The following is a 19,767-nucleotide window of genomic DNA, read 5'->3' as shown; positions in this document are numbered from 1 at the left end:
TACCTTTCCTGAGCAAAACAAAAATATGTTTTTCTTATTAAAAAAAAGTTAAAAAATAAAATTTTAGAGAAAATTTAAGAAAATCTATCGGTTTGTTTTTGACAAAATTAGAATTTTGGTTTTTTGACGAACAATATTTTATGGGGGCCAATGTTAGGTTTGATCATACAAAAAAAATTAAAAAAAAATGCCCAACGCAAATTTGCTCAAAACCTTAACTATTAACAAGGTTGTATGGATCAAGAAGAAAAAGTGTTCTCTGATCTTTATATGGGTACCTATATAATAGAATACTGAAACTGGAAGTTTTTAGAATCCTTTTTGCTTAGGTATTAAGTTGACGTACCTTTCTAATTATCGACTAACTTCAGTTTACATATGAAAATATTGTCCTTGGTGTAAAGAACAAAAACTCTTTTAAAAATAAAAGCTTTGCTAAGAAACTAATGGGTGGTTTTGTTGGTATTTTCTTTTTGACAACACTAATTTTGATAGGTCACGTACTTTTCATGTCACTATCAAACATCTTCAGTTTGGTCAATAATGTAATTATAAATCGTCTTACAAACTAACAACGATTGCAATTTATTGAAACTTTTTATAAAAATAAGGGCTCTGTTAAGAAAGTACATCGCGTCTTTCTTCGATTTTATGGTCAGTTTATTCAATACACTGTATCGAAACTTAATTTTCCATTAATCACGACAAACATGTCATATTTGGGTAGAAAAACCACTTCTATTTGGTGTGGATTATGAGCTGGCGAAATCATTGGACAGTATTTCTGCAAAGATGATACGAATCGCAAATTGTCATATAGAACACAACACGTGTAACGCGAGTTCAATGAACAATTAATTTCTATGTTTGACCGCAAACATCGTGCGATTTAAACTACCTTTAAACTATTTTTTTGGGGCTATGTTAAACGTATGTATATGTATGTGATTGACGTATTGAAAGCCTACATTCATTGAAGCATTTGCTCTTCAGATACGAAAATTGGATTAAGCGTTAGTTAGAAAACAACTTTAGGAAACTAACAACTCGTTGCTATATTGGTTAAGGATAGATTTACCACAGTACAATTTTTCGAGCGGATACAGCCATACAACTTTTAATGCAAAACGTAGATCTAAAGATGAAATATGTGACAAAAAGGTGAACAAATTATGGATTTGGCAGATACGTTTGACTGTAAAGTTTTAAACGGAAGTTGCGACGGCGATCTTAACGGCGAGTTTACATTTCTACGTGGAACATCATACTCTGTTATAGACTATTGCTTTATTGCTGGAAACTGAAATTCAATTACCGATGACTTTAAAATAGGATTGCAAACGTTTTTTGACCACATGCCCATGGAAATTATAATTAAAGTGCCAAATTCTGCAAATTACACGAATAATTCAAATTTGTTGCTATCTAAATTGTTTTGGAATGAACAAAACCGCGATCTGTACCAGCTTAATCTTAATGCTAGACTTGATATTAAAGCAAGATCAGAAGTTTCTGTAGACGTTGAAGTTCTCGCTGATATAATTAAGAAATCTGCACCAACAAAACAAAACACAGCAAATAAGACCAGAAAGAAGCAACAATAATGGTTCGGTAACGAATGCACGAAAGCAAGGCAGAAATCGTTTGCACTCCTAAAGCTCTTAAGATCACACAACTCGAATATCTTCAAAAAATTATATGCAGAATCGAACAGTGTATACAAGAAATTATGCCGTTCTAAAAAGATAGCTGTTGAACAGAAGAAAGTTCAAATGATAAGTTCTGCTAGCTCTTCCTCTAACTTTTGGAAGGCAGTAAGGCAAGTAAACCTGCCATTGCTCCAAACCTACAGGCTCAACAGTCCATTTTCAGAATCTTCTTAATACTGAACAGTTATCTTTAACACAACAATACGCATTCGAAAGCAAAGAAGGCCCCGGGAGAAGATAGAATTCCGTTCGAGTTTTATAAAAACTGAACACCTGAATTTGCAATAGCGCTCACGGAAGAAAATAATAAAATATACCAAAGTGGGAATATTCCAATGAGTTTTAGGAAGGCTATAATATATCCCCTACATAAAAAAGGAGATTACAACGACCCACAGAACTACAGAGGGATATCTTTTCTAAATGCATCTTCGAAACTTTTTAGTGCCTTACTTTAGAATAGACTAACTAATTGGGTAAAAGAAAAGCGGGTACTTAATGAGCTTCAGACTTTATTTAGAGAAGGCTATTCAACTATTTTACAAACTTTATATGATCGGTATTTCGACAAGAATGATTCGAATTTTGATAGCCTTGTACGACAGTAACTTAGCGATGGTCTGGGATGGGAAATGAGTTTCGGAAGAGTTTGCAACTACGATGAGGGTAAAACAAGGATGCATCCTGAGTTCACTTCTATTTATTTTATATTACAGAAAACATTGGAGGTGGTATCATAATAAACACAACTTGCATTCCTGCTTTAATGTTCGTGGATGATTTTGCTATCTTTGCTGAGACCGTTAACAGTATGCAGTTGATGATAAATAGAATGACAAATTATTGTAGAAAATGGAACTTGTTCGTTAATTTGGCGAAGACAAAAATGATGATATTCAGAAATGGTGGAGGGAGATACTCAAGAAATGAGCAGTGGAAGTATGAAGGAGAGCAGATAGAAGTCGTGAGAGAATATAAATATCTGAGAGTTCTTATCACAGCTAACCTCAATATGGAAAAACATTTTGTAACCAAATTATCAGATGCAAAGCGTGCTATCGGTTCAGTTTGGGGAAGATGCATAGGCAATAAATATCGAAACCACAGCGCAAAACAAAAAATCGTACGTGCAACTGCAACATCCATTATGCTATATGGACCACAAGTGTGGGGATACCGCTCATATACTACTCTTGAAGTTTTTTAACGATACTGTGTCAAAATACCGCATCGACCTGATCTTCCACTTGCATGTACCCTTTGCAACCTGAAAGAGAGAGAAGATGTGTACCATTTTATTGGAAAATTCCTTATTTTGTGCGAACTACGAAGGATATACTTTGGAGCAAATCTTGTGGAGATGCTGGATGTGCTGAGTATTTTGAATGGAGACCGCGGATGGGACGTATACAAGTATACTGTTAATGCGCTGCACTACAGAACACATATTATTGAAGGCAAATTTTTAATAATCAAACTATCTTTTCATATTTAATTTAAAGTTAACTTTTTTCTATGTATACAATAAAAAATTAATGTCAATCTGGTAGACGCCATAATGCCTAACCAATTAGACTCTAAGCAAATTTATTTATTGAATGTATCATGTATGAATATTAATTTGGTCAATAAAAACTAAAAACTAAACTATTGATTAAGTTTCTCGATGATAATTCGTCAGAAAACAGATAAAACATAAGTTTTTGATTGCATAGAGTAATAGACCTTTAGACCAAAGTTTCCGTCGCTTTTTACTTACTCAGACAGAAATATATCTTATAAAGCGATACAATCTGATTTGCTGATGAAGGTTCATATTTGATTCGTGCCGTTTGAACAACATTTGTCTCTTGTTTATGACCTTATGTCAAAATGTTCCGACAAAAACATCCTTTCACATTGTGTATAATTATATGACGTGTAGTTTTCAAATAGAAAAGTTGTACAAAAATTATAAATACATTCTTTTTAAAGCGATATTAATTACCGACAGCACATATTTTATCTGTTACTAATATTTTATATACCTTGCACGAGTTATGACGTTAGGGAATTAAGATATCACCTTTCTCATTAAACACTCCATTTGGCATTTTAGACTCTGCATCTTTCTGTCCAAAATATTAATCCCTGTGACTATGACGACTGCTTAACTATATGTTTCTCTATAAACTTGATATTTTAGTTTGCCTTAAATGTTTTTTAAGCTGTTTTGAAACTAATACCAAAAAGGATTCTAAAGTCTTCAACTTTCAGTATTCTATTACATTAAGTACCTATGCAAAGATCAGAGAACATTTTTTCATCTTGATCCATATAACCTTGTAATTAAGTGGTGTTTTCATTTTTCTGCCGCAAGCTAAAACATTCATTTTTAATTATTTTTCAATCCGTATCACGTATCAAATTAATATCATATGATGTCTGGAAAGCACATATCACTCTTTGAAAGCTGCTGTTTCCTCTTATTCTTTTTTTTGTGTTGCTTTGAATGTCACATCCAGCTACATGCATTCTGGACATCCCAAATGTTCCTGGATGATGGTTGGTTGGTTGCTGGCGAGCGATGCGATCGATGGTCCAAAGTTGGCAATGGCAACCAGTTTAGCTTTTTTTTTACCTTTCCTGTTGCTTTTTGGAGTCTCGGTCTCTAGCTCCCTGGCTGACTTGCTGGCTGGCTGGTCTGCTGGACACCATGTACTCTTGATGTATAACTGGAAACGATGTCCAACTCTCCAGCATCAGGGGATTATTTCCGCAAGTTAATCCCTTACATGTATGCAAAACAACGAATGCGCGCTTCACGCTTCCCTTGTTTTCCTAAAGGTAGGTAGGTAAGGTATAGCTACGGAAAGATGAAGTAAGGTATGTAAAATGCCTCGCATGAGTAGTGCAATTGGCCACATGAGGAATATAACTCTTAGATTACTGCATTGGCTTTGTTCAAAACGAGAATATACTTTTTTTGTTCATATCTTTCATTGCGTATTATAAGCAGCTAATCGTGCTTCTTTCCAATTTCAGACGGCAAACAACAACAAAAAAAACGAAAAATACAAAAAATATGAAAAAGATTCTCCGAAATGTTGTGTAGCCTTAATTAAAAGTGTGAGGAACTCAATGGTTATGCCAACCGTAAAAAAGTACTTAGCGAGCGTTTTGATTTTTGATCACGGTTGTTAAAAAAAAGCCCCATCAAAAGATGTTTTTTCTTTTTTCTTAAACTCAAAAAGGCTCAGCATAATTATCATTAAATTTCAATTATATAACGAATAATATAAAATAGAAACGAAATGTAAAATTATTTCCACCAAAACGCTGATACTTTTGATTTTGTTTAAGGTTTGTATGTACTATTGCTTTTATTGAAGCACTTGCAAGAATAATTTTGATAATTAGAATTCAATGTTATGGCAAAGGCTTGTAGGTATTATTGAACTTTGGTACACTCATAACCAGATTAAAAAAGACGTATTTTTAAAGGCTTAAAACTTAACATTATTGAGTTCAAAATAATAATGAACATTGAACTGTCATTTGTGTGCGAAGTTCCTATCATATTCATAATATTATTCTGAGCTTTTTAAAACCATTTCAAACTACTTCCGAAACTTCGATTACGGTAATGTAAAATGAATAGAACAAGTGTAGATGGTAACATTAGACAGAGACGATTAAAGGTGAAGCTACACCGAGCACACATTTCTGTCAGAGAATGACAGCCGCCAATTACACAATAACAAATTAGGTGCCATTTTGTTTCTGTTTTGCAAAACTGCTAGGTTTCCGGAAACGAGTGAAATTAAATCTAAGTGTAAATTGGAAATCGAGTGATAAAGTTTTCTTTATTTGAATTCGATTTCATAACTTCGAATTCCTTTCGAAATCACTTCAAGTGGAAGTAAAGCGCCTAAAATATATAACTTCGGTCAATAAAAAATGTTTATGAGTGTCAGAATTTGCATAGTTCCTTAAGCTTTTATTTTTTCTGCGCTATTCAATAAAATTAAACATCAAATATTAAATCCATTCACTTACTTTCTACACTTAAATTCGTAAAAAGAGATATTTCAAAGAGTGGGATAAAATTCTCTCACAAAAAGACAAAACTACAAAAAAAGTAAGCGAACGAGGAAACAACAAACTTTTCCCATAATTTTACTGTCAAACAAATATAAATTTTGAAACATCATCGTTTCATTTCGTGTTTAGAATTTTATTTTGTAAATGCAACATCATCCATTGTTTTTTTTTTATGAAAAAACTTGATTAAATTAAAACTTGAAAATTGCAATCCTGTTGCTGTTCTTTGGGAAAAGAATATTTAATTTTATAAGTGACAGCAAAAGCGAGAAATTTATTTATTTTGAAGTTCTATCAAATTTGACATTTTACCCAAATCAGCCCAAAGAAATTTCTTAGACTAAAATTCGTAGATTGGCGAAATATTTTACTCTCTCGTAAACGCTCTCTTTTACGAGAAACTACGACATTTTTATATACGCGAACAGGGTTTAGTTAAATTTCGTAATTTGCGGCTGCAAAGTCATACTAACTCTGAAATGGAGACCGTATTAAATGTACGAGACAATGTACTGATGGGCTAAAAGCTACGGGAAAGTGTTATAACCTTAAACTTCCCCCAATGCGATTTTAAAAATTAAGAAATAAAAATCATTTGTCGATCTTTCATAGATTGGTCCTGATTCACCGGTGGTTTTAGTGCGGTAAGAGTCCCACACTACTCGGTACCGATTCTTACCGAGTGTCTTTTGAAGATTTCCATCGGATATATAAAAAAAAAAAAAAAAAAAAAAAAAAAAAAAAGTGCAGTATGCAAACAAGTTTAGTATTGTTTAATTAAAGTGAAACTACTATTGTTTTTGAACGATTTCTTTTTGCCACCAAATCTCAAGCAATCCATTTCCTTAAAAAGTAAATTTTGAGATAAATGAAAGTAACGTTGAGGCTTCAGAGTCTCCAATGTGTTCCTCCGAACGTCTGTGAAACAAATGTTTTCTAATGTTTTCATCTAATCAATATGGGAGCTATAAATATATTTATAATTATTATCGTGATAAAGTGGAAGCGATGAAGTGTCTACTTAAACGAAACTTTTTGATTGACAGTAGTGATGCATAGTGCATTGTGTGAATTGATGATTATGTACAAACAAACTATCTTGATATCTTTTATGTTTCTAGATTGAAATAAATATTGGAGTTCATTTGATAAAATAAGTAAGTGTTATGTATACGCTTTGTTTTAATTAAAAAAAAAACTATTTATTCATAAAGTTATATATGTACATGAGAAATACTTGTTTACTTTGTTCGGTAAAATTATTGATCACAGAATCTGCAGAATTTTCGGAGAAATTTTTAGATTATTAAAAAAAGGAAATGTATAAGTAAAGGGAAAGGATTGATGAAAATCGACACAAAAACTCTGTTTTATTTCGTTTGAAATGCGCTAGCAAAACGTTGGGAGCGTGCATTTAAACAACGTTTTGATCTGATGTGAGTGAAAACAGACACCTTTTCCATTCTTAAATCTTGATTTAAATGTGACAAACACGGTCTTCGGACAGTTGCATAACCTCTGCTATTTCAATTGATGAACTTTAGAAACACTATCGTCCAAGGTAGATACTTTTTTGGCCGTCCCTTACGTTAATGGGCCATGTTTAAATTTAGCTGTCCGAAATGTCACTGTTGATAGATATAAAGATAGATAAATTCTTTATTTTTTCATCATGGACATGGCAATACTGCCGTCTGCCTGAAATGACATATTGACATTTCATATATGATTTAAAATTAAAGAAATAATAAAAAAGCAACAATTTTAAAACATAAAAAAATAGCAAAAGATATGAGAAATATATTTATATAAAGCAATGATATCAATTTTAACGTGATTTGAAACACAAAATATTACACAACTCAGTTATGAGCTATTTTCAAAATATTATCAATTTTAACGTGATTTGAGACACAAAAGAAATAATGTCAAATTTTGTATGATCAGCAACAAAGCATTAAATTGTTAGGTATAAAATTTGGTTTAAACTGCAATAAGCGGGTAATCGACTAGGTTTAATATGTGAAACAGTTACGGTAAGAAAGAACATGTTGGTAATATTTAAAGAGGCTGCGCCAGCACATTGCTCCATTTAAAATTTCAAAAAGTTTTTCCAAGGATATGAAACTTACCCGAAAATGCAACCGACGAATTTCTTGTAGAATAGGACAAGCAGCAACGAAATGGTAAATATGTTCATTCACTCTTGCGTTACATAGATCACATTGCTGGGGCAAGTCTGGTCGATGAGGTACAAATTTAAATTTAAAATTTCAACTCTTGTTTAAAAATAATACTTTTAAATAACCGAGTCTAAAAATTCATTACTAAAGTAAGAGACTTCCGAGGGAAGTTGATGGTTTAAATGACTATAAATAGCTCTTGAAGTAGATGGAGATACTCTGGAAAGGTTATCCAGAAAGATTTTGTGATCCACCTTAGCAATCAAACAGCAAACTGAGCCTGCCAATCGGTCACATTAGTTTCTGATAAGTTTTAACTTGTTTCGTAAGAGTAAGCTAGTTCGTTACAGTCTTTATACGGGGAAGTAATTTTCTTAAAATGATTTTGTGAAGACAAGTTTCACTTCTTTTTATCACTCTAGGAATAAAGTTCGCACTTGCCTTCAAATTTTGTATATATGTATATAGGGACTATTCCTGACTCTACATATACGGCGTAGTTGGGTGTTGAGTTAGGAAAACGAAATATCCTCTTAAAAAAGTTCCTTTGTACAGTTTCAAAAGTTTCGAAGTGGGCGTATTCGAAGACTTGAACGCCATATGCCATGCATGGATTTACTGTCGCGTTGAAAACTTTGTACTTGGACGTTAAATCAACATTTTAGTTCGAAAAAAAAACTTTGGCCACATTATGTTAAGTGCTAATTTAGCTTCGTTGCTTTTTTCTTTAGAGTGCTTTAGATAGCTTAAATTGTAGGCCAAGAGAACACCCAAATATTTAAACTCCTGTACAACCTCAATATGTTTATTATTTAGAGACCATTTTTCTTCCGCTCGCCTTCTTGATTGTCTCTTTTCAAATACAACAATCTTAGTTTTTGGTTATTGATTTGCAAGCCAAGACTCGCAAAATGAACTTAGACGGTTTATTTGCATTTCTAGCGTGAAAGGATTATCAGCAAGCATAACTAGATCGTCCACGTACAGGACTTTGATTAGAATGTTAGCAAAATTAACTCCACCCGGGAGAAGATCGCAGACATCAGCTATGAACAGGGTAAATAATAATGGGCTGAGGATACAACCTTGAGGAACACCTGAAGTTGTTTCAAATCGATTTGAAAATGTGATACCGTCCCATACTTTTGAATTTGTTGACGAAATAAAACTTGCATACACTTGGAGAAACTTTCGTGACAAACCAATACAAGAGAGTTTGTACATTAAAGCTATTAGTCTATTGACTTTATCAAATGCAGCTTTAAAATCAACAAAGCAAGTGTATATAGTTTTTTTCCTATCTATAAATTGTTGAGCAATGCTTGAAATGGTAAAGATATGATCCATGGTTGAAAAACTTCGGCGGAAACCGGCTTGAAAGATGCTCAAAATACTGTTATCCTCAATCCATTTTGTGAGCCTTTCATATAGGATTGCAGTAAAAGTTTCTCTTATTGAATTTAAAATTGAAATACCTCTACAATTTTCCGCAGCGTTAGCATCACCTTTTTTAAAAATGGCCAAAATTATAGATTCGTTGAAACTGATAAGTACACTTTCATCATTGTACAACTTGTTATAAAAGGAGACTAGGTAGTTTTTGAAATCAATATTGCTGTTTTTATAAAACTTGACTGGTATGCCGTCTAGCCCAGGAGCCTTGCTATTTTTCATTTTTTGGAGTGTTACTTCCAATTCGGGCAATGAGAATTCTAAATCCAGTTCGTTGTCTCTAGTATCAGGTAGCGCGTAATCAAAGGTATAACGGTCTTCATCAGCTGAGAGTAGAGTTTTAAAATGAGATGTTAACTTCTGAGCTTCTAAAGACAACCTCATACCCTGATTGCGTCCACCAAGTTCGCGCACTGTCTCCCAAAACATCTTTGAGTTTGTGCAGTTTTCCAATTTCTTAGCCACGTTTTTTAAATAGGTGATTTTCTTTACTGAGCACATTTTTTTAAAATCATTATTAACGCGAAGATAGATGTTTTTGAGAAATTGTGAATTGGTCGTTCTAACCAGTTTTAAGTAAGAAAACGAAAGTTTACGGAGATTTCTGCAATCCTTATCAAACCATACATTTTTAGCTACAAAAGTGTGTGTACTCTTCAACGCAAAAGGGGCTATAGTCTTTAAAACCCGTTCTATACTTTCACACACCACGTCAGACGAGACTGCGGATTGTTGGGGCAGAGATAGTAAGTGCCGAGAGGGGAGGCTTCTGTAGAGTGTTGCATTGTTTTCCGACCACTTCAGTTTATTAAAACTAGAAGGTGTAGCTAGCTGTCACTTTTGTAAATGATGGTGTAGAGTTCCCTCCCATACAAAGAGTGCAACACAACTCTAATTTGTGCAGGGCTATTGCCTTAAAAAAATAAATATTTTATAAGAGTAATTCTAACCATTTACACTAAAAGCCAAGTGTCCAAAATGCCTGAAACTTTCTTAAGAAATAATCAAGAGATAAACAGCTATAATCATTAGCTCTAAGCAACTAGTTAATGGCAACTAGTTTCTTCAGCTAATAAACAAATAACAACAGAGCACTTGAAAACAAACAAACGATGCGTTATTTCCGAAACTAAACCTATTGTTCTCATTCAAAGGTAAGATTATTTGTGGAAAATTGAAGTCTACAATATTTTCTTGTTGGTTATATTTAAGAAACCATCTTCAAAAATAAACTATCGCTTAATGCAAAGTTTCACAAAAATAAATAAACAACACCTTGTAGATAGTTTTTCTTATTTTTACTGAAAAGTTTTAAATTGAAATAAAGTTTATTTTAAAATTTAGAAGGGAATGTTTTAAAAGCCCTTTAAAACACAATATTTAAAATTCTTATAAAAGAAACAAGAACAAATAAAAAGAAAATAAGATTGACTGTACATAGTGTAAATTTGTTAATATACATTTGTATGTTTATTATTTTAAAACAAATTTTACCTGCAAATACATTAAATTCCACATCATAATTAAAAGCTTTTTGTTTTTATATTTTCGTTTTGTAAACACAATTATTTTCCAAAAATTTAACTTAAAATGTTAAGCATCCGACAAGTAGATATTTACCATAAACAGCAGACATAGCTCATTGAAATATTTATTAAATTTTTACGACCCAACACAAAATAAACTTACTTGCACAATATAAATTTCAAAATATATTTCCAATAAAAATCGGGAATTTTTAAGTTTTCCATTGATGTTGTTTTAAGTTTAGATGGTAATTGGGAACGCTGAGTTAATTTGTTTATAAATTAATTATAAAGTCGATATTGGAAATAAGTAAAAGTTCATTATAAAAGGCTTATTTAAACGAGAAATTAAGCCATTATTTTAGTTTTAGAAGAACAAATTAATTTGAGATGTAAACTTCAACTTTATCGATTAAATGTATGTATATAAAAATAATAAAAGCCACCAAAAGAGTTTGTACAAAGTCAAAAATTTGATTTTATATACGCAGGTAATACAGTGAATACGAGACTAATATAAAGTTTTAAACTAAGAGGTCGCTTTCGAAGCTGTCATCTTCTGACTTTTGACAATTCAACAAAAAATTGGTAAACATTTTGCAGTCACATTTCGCATTATTGCAAAAGATGGGGTTATCTGATTTTACAAAGGAAGTCTTGTAATTTAACACCTTTAAACCTTTTCAAGTTTTCGAATAGGTAAATCTTCATATATTAAGCAGAACCCGTAGGAAAATTTTTGTATATTTTGTAGTCATTTTTAAACAAAGCTAAATACGAACATTTTTTGGAAAACTGAAGGTTAAATAGAATAATGTCGAGGCTTTATTTTGTACTTTAAATTAAATTTTAATTTTACCTTAACGACAGATTTACAACAACTTCCTGTTTGTTACAATTTTTATAAACAATTCAATCCTTTAAAAAAAATGTACTTATAATTATCTTTTTTTGAAAACGTTGCTTCGCAATAAGTTTAAAAAAAATATCAAACAAACCCTAATCTGCAGAACGGACCTACTAATTTCGATAGATAAGATAATATTATTTACCATTGTAATAAGGGCACTGTTAATAGTTTTAATTGCATTTCAAAACTTTTTAAATCTTCATTTAAAACACAAACTCAATTGGTCGCTATTCTATTCATTTGGTGTTTTTATTTTTTAGTTTTGAACACAGTTTGAATTGTGAATTTTTTAGTGCGTTCGGAAGTTTAAAGTTGTGTTTGCATTAGAGATGGTTTCCCAATGTAAACTGAACGCAACGAATGTCAAGCGTGTGAAGAGAAAAATGAGGAAACCTGTTACTTACTTACTTACTTAAGGTGGCGCTACAGTCCAGGGCGGACCTGGGCCTCAACCAACATGCGTCTCCAGCCAGCTCGGTCCCTAGCTAGCTGTCTCCAGTTTCACAGATGGTGATTTTGGATGCTCGAGAGAGCATCTTCTAAGTCCAAAGAAGCAGCGATTTGCAAGAGTTATTCTTCGTTTGATTTCAGCGCTGGTGTCGTTGTCTGCATTAATAGCGGTGCCTAGATAGACAAAGTCTTTAACTACTTCAAAGTTATAGCTGTGCATGGTGACGTTTTGTCCAAGACGTGGTTGTTCAGGGTCCTTTTTTGAAGGCAGCATATACTTGGTCTTGAACCCATTGACCACTAAACCCATCTTCTTCGCTTCCGTCGCAATGCTCAAAAACGCTCCACTGACATCACGCTTTGATCTTCCAATTATGTCAATATCATCTGCGTATCCGAGTAATTGGATGGACCTTTGGAAGATTGTGCCTCAAGTGTTGACGGTTGAGTTTTGCACAATTCTTTCCAGAACGATGTTGAAAAAGAAGTCGCATGACAGTGCATCGACTTGTCCAAAACCCTTTTTGACACCAAATGCATTGGTAAGATCTTTTCCGACCTTGATAGAGCAGCGTGCATTCTGCATCGTCATTCTGCACAAACGGATAAGTTTGACAGGGATGCCAAAACTAGACATTGCTCGGTAGAGCTCTTCCCTATAGATGCTGTCATACGCGGCTTTAAAATTGATAAGGAGATGGTGAGTATCGATTTGAAATTCCTGGGTTTTTTCCAAGATCTGCTGTAGTGTGAATATTTGGTCGATAGTGGACTTTCCTGGTCTGAAGCCACACTGATAAGGACCAATCAGGTTGTTGACGAATGGCTTCAGACGTTCACATACATAATACGGCAGAGAGGATCTTATACGCAATGTCAAGGAGACTGATGCCTCTGTAGTTGGCGCAGTTTAGAGGGTCTCCTTTCTTATGTATCGGGCACACTATGCGGAGATTCCACTCATCGGGCATGCTTTCTTCCGACCATATTTTGCAGATGAGTTGGTGCATGCTCCCTACTAAGTCATATAGCCTGCTGCTTTAAAAAGTTCGGAAGCGATGCCGTCAGCTCCAGCAGCTTTGTTTGACTTAAGTTTAGACATAACTATCTTCACTTCGTCAAGGTCGGGTAGGCGGAATTATTGATCTGCGTCGCCGAGGTTGAGTGGTTCTATCTCCCTTACAGCGGAATTCGGTTCGTCATCGCCGTTATATAATTTGGAGAAGTGATCTTTCCATATTCTCAGCATGGACTGCGGTTCTACTACGATGTTCCCCTGATCGTTTTTACTGGCTTCGGTTCGTGGCTGGTACCCTTGGGAGGTCTTTTTTACCTTTTGGTAAAATTTACGATCCTCATTTCTGTTGAGACATCCCTCTATCTCCTCGATCGCGAGCTTCTCATGCTCTCTTTTTTCCCATCTATGAAGCCGGTGTTCCTCTCTCCTCTTCTGCTCGTAGAGCTCGCGAGCAGCTCTAGTCCTTTTGTGCAGCGCCGTTTTGTATGCCTCTTGTTTTGCTGCGTACGCTTGCCGGCATTCGTCGTCAAACCAGGGGTTTCGCTGTGGTGGCCGTGTGAAACATAACACCTCAGAGGCGGCATCTCTGATGGCTGCAAGGCAATGTTGCCACTGGTTTTCAATGCTTAATTCAGGCAACATAGGACTCCTTAAGAGGTTATTACAGACTCGATCGGAAAAGGCCATGGCAGCCTCTTGCGATTGTAGCCGTCTAACGTCGAATCTTCTCACAGTACTTCCTTATTTTGGCTTGGATCAGGATATCCGTACCAGAACGTCTCGCCCCGCAGCGAAATGGACCAGCCTGAATCCGTTGTCGGAGGTGGTGTCGTGCAGGCTGTACCTCCCGATAATGCCACCAAAGATGTCTTCTCTTCCTAGCTTGTCATTAAAATCTAATAAGATAATTTTAATGTCATAGCCAGGGCTCTGCTCATATGTCTTGTTCAAGAGCTCGAAGAATATGTCTTTGGTGTCTTCATCTTTCTCCTCTGTTGGGGCATGCGCGCATATTAGGGTTATGTTGGCGAATTTAGCCATGATGCGGATTGTCGTGATGCGCTCGCTCACACTGTTGAAACTCAAGACTTTTTGCCTGAGCCTAGTTCCAACAACAAATCCACACCCAAATAGACGCTGTCTTTGTTCTCGGTAGCAGTCGCCTTAGTAGATATCGCAGTCTTTTAGTTTGCGTTTGCCCGGTCCATCCCATCGCACTTCTTGGATGGCTGTAATATCTGCCTTGCAGCAGTTTAGGGCGTCCGATAATTGTTTGGCTGTACGTGGCCTGTTAAAGGACCTAACATTCCACGTACATATCCGAAGTTCGTTGTCCTTATTTCGTTTGCGTGGGTTGTCAACAGTGAATCCGTCCGTATCCGAGGCTTGTTGGTGCTTCGCAGGAAGTCACCCCGACGGCACAATCCCCAACCTAGGGGCCAGATCCTTAGTATAACTCCAAGGAAGGGGAGCCGGATATGTCGAAGAAGCCCTATGAGGTGTTCAGTAAGTAGTTCAACCTCACCTCACAACACCTCTCCCCCCCTCTCTCGTTTGCTGCCCCCAACAACTTTCCACTGGGGTTGGAACTATGTACTCGTATAAATAAAATCAACTAAACTTAAGAAAAATTAGATGTTAAATATTTTATGTTTTCATTAAAAACAAAAAAAAAAAGCTACAATTTAATGGCTTAACCACAAGGACGTATAAGTTCAGCCCGGATTTTGACAGGCTTTTTACCGACTTTACGGCCTATAAGAAATTGCAAAGCTTTAAACCTAGGAGGTTGAGAAGAAATTTTACTTATAGCGAAGCCACAACCGCTGAGTTCATTGATATTTTGAATAAAAATAATTCAAAAGATTCATGAGGCAATCTGAATTGTTACCTCAATTTATGTGCTCGCTTTAGATCGTAAATATGGTAAGAATGGATCTATTTTCTATTTTGTTGCGTTTTGTCGGCTGACAACTGTATTGTTGTGGGAATTTTGATTGTTTTATTTTGCAAAATCTGTATGTGTAGCAACAGTGTTTTTCCTCGTTTGTGTTAAATTTGTAAGAAAAACACAAGAAATATCAAACAAATTTAAATAAACTTATATAAACTTTCTTCTCAACACCCGATGTTTAAAGCTACATTACGTTTTGCTTTATGCCACATCATATCGTAAAGTCAGTAAGAAGCCTCTCAAAAACATGACCGACCTAATGCGTGGTTGTATGGTTTAGATATTAAGTTTACTTAAATTTTCTTGATTAATTTCCTTTGTTTATGTTATAAATTTAACAAAAGAAAGAAAGACACGCATAATTGTAGTTTGGCTACAATGTTAAAGAATTTAGTTTGTCAGATATAACAAATGTCAATTTATGACAACTTAGTTTCAAAAAGAAGGGCTTCGTTCAAAGAGTGTTAAATATGCTTGGAATACTCAGAGTTAGGAGCTCTAAAAAAATTTAGTTTGAGTTGAAATTTGTGTTTCAAATACTCGAGTTACCGAAACAATTTCATAAATAGTCTTTTTTTTGTTTTATAAAATTGGGGTCTTCCAAGCTCTCAGCTCAACTTTAATTTTAACATTTGTGCAATTCAATTGAACTCAACTCAACTAATATAAAGAACAGTGCGAAAAATCAATTCAACTTCAACTTGAACTATTATTCCGCGTATAAACAGGGAAATAAACTTCTTTAACAAATCCCATTTTGTAAGTGGTGACTTTTCTGTGCAATATTTGAAAGAAAAATGACTAAGGGTGTGATTTCATCAAACAAACGTATTTATATATTCTCAAAGAAATATACAATTCCCTCTTATATGTACTTTGTATTTGTATATTTGGAACGCTATGAATACAATTTCTGATTTCATAAATAAATTTGCCATTTTTATTTTGTTTACACAAGAACAATCTAAGTTAAACAATTTTATGTAGGTATAGAACTTTTTTATTCTCTTACACCTACATGTGTATAAGTTTACCTACACATTTCTATTTTCATTTGGATATTTCTGTGAAAGCTATAAGTTAGAGTTTTATAACTAAATTTTAAATGTTTTCCAATTATTTTCAAAAGAATATTTATTTAAGCTTTGTTATTTGTGTACTCGTAGTGTTCGAGTATAAGCTTCCTGGAAATTATCGGATTCGTTTGCAATTTTTTTTGCTTACGTATGTTATAAAAGAACATTTTGTAATGTGTATAGGTTGTAATAAAATAATTTAGCTCTTGGGGATGGATATGTAAACAAACAGTTAGAGCAAAAATATTAAATTACACTTAATTCACGAATGAAACTACGAAATTTCATGAGAAATTAGTAATACTCTGTGGGCTGATAGCTATGTACAATTCCAGCAAGTTCAGTTCATATTAATGTATAATAATTCTGTCGAAATCATAAACTCATAAACACTGTACAGCACAAAAACGGAACCGGAAATACGTAGGAATATTTGACTTTAATTGCAACTAGTAGCAGGTCCTAGAAAACACTTGTTTGAGTATCAACAACAAAGCCAGCTCTAAAAGGTGAAATTTCCTAGAAATCTCCGGAGGTAGCAATTCAAGTAATACTCAGTTTCTACATTAAAAAAGAACTTTATTCTCAAAGGGTGGTGTAGGTTTCGTCTCCGAATTTGTTTATTTTTGGCTAATTATTACCATTTAAAAAAGGTTTGACCTTTTTTTTCATAATGAACTCTTCAATATTCGCTCTAAAATTAATTAAAATTTAAAACCACGTGTAAGCCACACACCCACCTCCGTGAGAGCCCTCCACCACTATTCAACATAATCTCTAGAATATAAAGTATTATGCACTATATAACCAATAAATGCATTTAAGTGGGTGAAGTTGAAGTATCTAAGGAATGCAATGAATATGTTTTCTAATTAACACCATTCGTGTTCAACGAGCTCAAAAAACTAAAAAAATAAAGTTGAAAAAATTGCAAACATGTATCGAGTGCAAATACCAATGTCAGGCAATTATTTGCAATAAATGTAAAAAATATACATACGACATAGCAACATATATCTATATATATATGCATATCGAATGCATGCGATCCAAATGAAGTGAAAATTTAATTCGCATGTAAATAAAAAGTCTGGTCGTAAACTCAATACTTCAAATCACAGAAAGGAGTCATGTTCGTTTTCTGTTGACTGATACGAGTATAAAATGGAATTAAAAAGAATTAAAAAAAAAGAAGAAATTTACATACCTACTACCTTAACACGTAACTTAGCAGTAATGTGTAGTTTTTTGTTTTTAATGTAATACTACTTTCATTTTAACAACAAATCAAAGTTAAAGAAATGTATACTTACGTTTGCAAACTTTACGGTGGTTAAGAGGTTTAGTTGGATCACGGTAGTAACCTTCTTTGCAATAATGACAATGCCGGCCTGTAGTTGAGTGGCGACAATTTAGACATACTCCACCGGAAACTCGTCCAGATAGCTTGAATAGTTCCATATTGAATCGACATTGTCGGGCGTGTCCATAACAGTTGCACACTAAAAATTAAAGAAGACAAATATTGGATTTATTAACAAAAGCTATTTTTGAGGCAAACATTTTTACAAATTAATGAAAGAAAGAAAGTTTTGATTTGAATATGTGATAAAACTAATACATTTTTATATCTGTAATAAAAAGATTTTGAAACAGATTAAAACTATACAAGCAGAAACAACCAGTGCCTGAATCTTTGTTGAAGAGTCGAACTTTAGAAAAATAATGTAGCGTATATTGAAGATCGGTATCTAAGAGTCATTTACTGCCATTTTGTATCAATGTAATAATTAAACTTTTAATTTTGTTAAAAAATATAATTATGGTCTACTAAATAAGCTCAAACTTAAGCAACCTTTAAGTTTTAGTAGTCGAGTTAAGTTGATGTTTTTTTCAGACGTATAGAACTTTTAATTAAGTAGTACATGAAATTATAGTAAGGGAACACGAAGAAATGCTAGAAGACTGGCAAAAGGTATTTATGTTCTATACACTTGAAAGGAGATATCACAACATGTAACAACCATAGAGGTATCACGTTGTTCAGTACTGCATATAAAATACTCTACTCTGTCCTACAAGATCGTTAGCCCCATACCATGGCTTTATCACAGGCAAATTAACAACCGATCAGATTTTTACATATTTTTTTATAGACTTAAAGGCTGCCATCGATTGCATAGCCAGGTAAGCATGAGAGAATTTAGCAATTAAATTGACACGATTTTAATCCAAGTTAAAATGGACGGATTGCTATCCAGACCAATCAACATCTACAATTGACTCCGACAACTGGATGATTTGGCATTCAACTAAAGTGGCCATCATCACCAGGTCCAGCTGTACTCGATTCCTCCACCCAGATCGAGTAGTCGGCACTGGGATTGCACATTAGTTAAAGGAAAACAAAGTACAAGGTGACGTCGATTGCAAGAAGATCAATTGTTCAAACAAACAAGGAAGCCAAGCATGAATTTGAAAAAATGCAATCCTTCAAACATGTACCTCGGGTCAAAAGTAGCAGCCGATAACAATATAGAAGAAGAAATACTCGGGCGATGGTTCTGCAGTATTCACATATGGATACGAAACCTGGCTACTTAGTAAAAAGGCAGTCGGACCTCTTACGCGCTTTCGAGAGGAAGGTCTTGCATCGAATTGTTGGTCCTTTATTTGAGGAAGGGTGATTCCGGACACTCTACAATCAAGAACTGTATGCAATCTACTTGGAAGCTGATATTGTGACAAAAATTAAGCCCGGTATAATCGTGTGGGCTGGACATCTAGCTCATATGAGCGAAGAGGAACTAGCTCGGAAAGTAATTTCTAGTTCATTTTATGGTCGACGACATGCATCCAGAACATGCTTGTGCTGGATAGACGGCGTAGACCAGGACGCCCGAAGGCTTGGGCTAAGCAACTGGATGGAGTCGGATCGTGATCAGAATAAATGCAGACTTTTTGTATGAGGCCAGGACCGAATTCTGGTTGTCGAGCCGATAATGATGATAATGATAGAACTTTATGTTGGCAAAACTATTTTTAACGATGTCTATTTTGCCAGTTGTTACGTGATTTATTATTGCTTTGGGTTGGCAATTGAATATTAAAAAAATTGACGCCTGAACAACAGTTCGTAATTGATCCCAAAAAATTAAAAGTTGTTCGGTGATACCAAATGGATTTTATTTAGCAACGAAGCTTACTTTTGTAATTTCATTTTCATTTCAGTTCAGTTGTTTGCATAAACTTCAGTAAGGCCTTTGATAAATTATGAGATAAAACATTAACTTCCAAACTTAAATCCCAAGGCTTTAACGATAAATTTGTTAGTTGGGTTTCGTTGTACTTATATAATAGATCATACAGCGTAGTTTTTGATGAGCGGTCATCATATTTTTATACC

At 34.2% G+C, this 19,767-nt stretch overlaps 1 protein-coding gene across 2 annotated transcripts in view; it reads right to left on the bottom strand.

The window, feature by feature from the left end:
* LOC129946199 (netrin-B) overlaps positions 1 to 19,767 on the bottom strand; it is a 158,262-nt gene that overhangs the window by 36,598 nt on the left and 101,897 nt on the right. For both annotated transcript variants that reach the window (XM_056056292.1, XM_056056293.1), the window contains exon 2: positions 17,675 to 17,863. In XM_056056292.1, the coding sequence (XP_055912267.1) occupies positions 17,675 to 17,863 (189 nt within the window). The remainder of the gene's footprint in view (positions 1 to 17,674; positions 17,864 to 19,767) is intronic.

Source organism: Eupeodes corollae, chromosome 2, assembly GCF_945859685.1.
Source record: "Eupeodes corollae chromosome 2, idEupCoro1.1, whole genome shotgun sequence".
Classification (NCBI taxonomy): domain Eukaryota; kingdom Metazoa; phylum Arthropoda; class Insecta; order Diptera; family Syrphidae; genus Eupeodes; species Eupeodes corollae.
The sequence above is the reverse complement of the archived record's forward strand: the minus strand, read 5'-3'. Positions and strand labels throughout refer to the sequence as shown.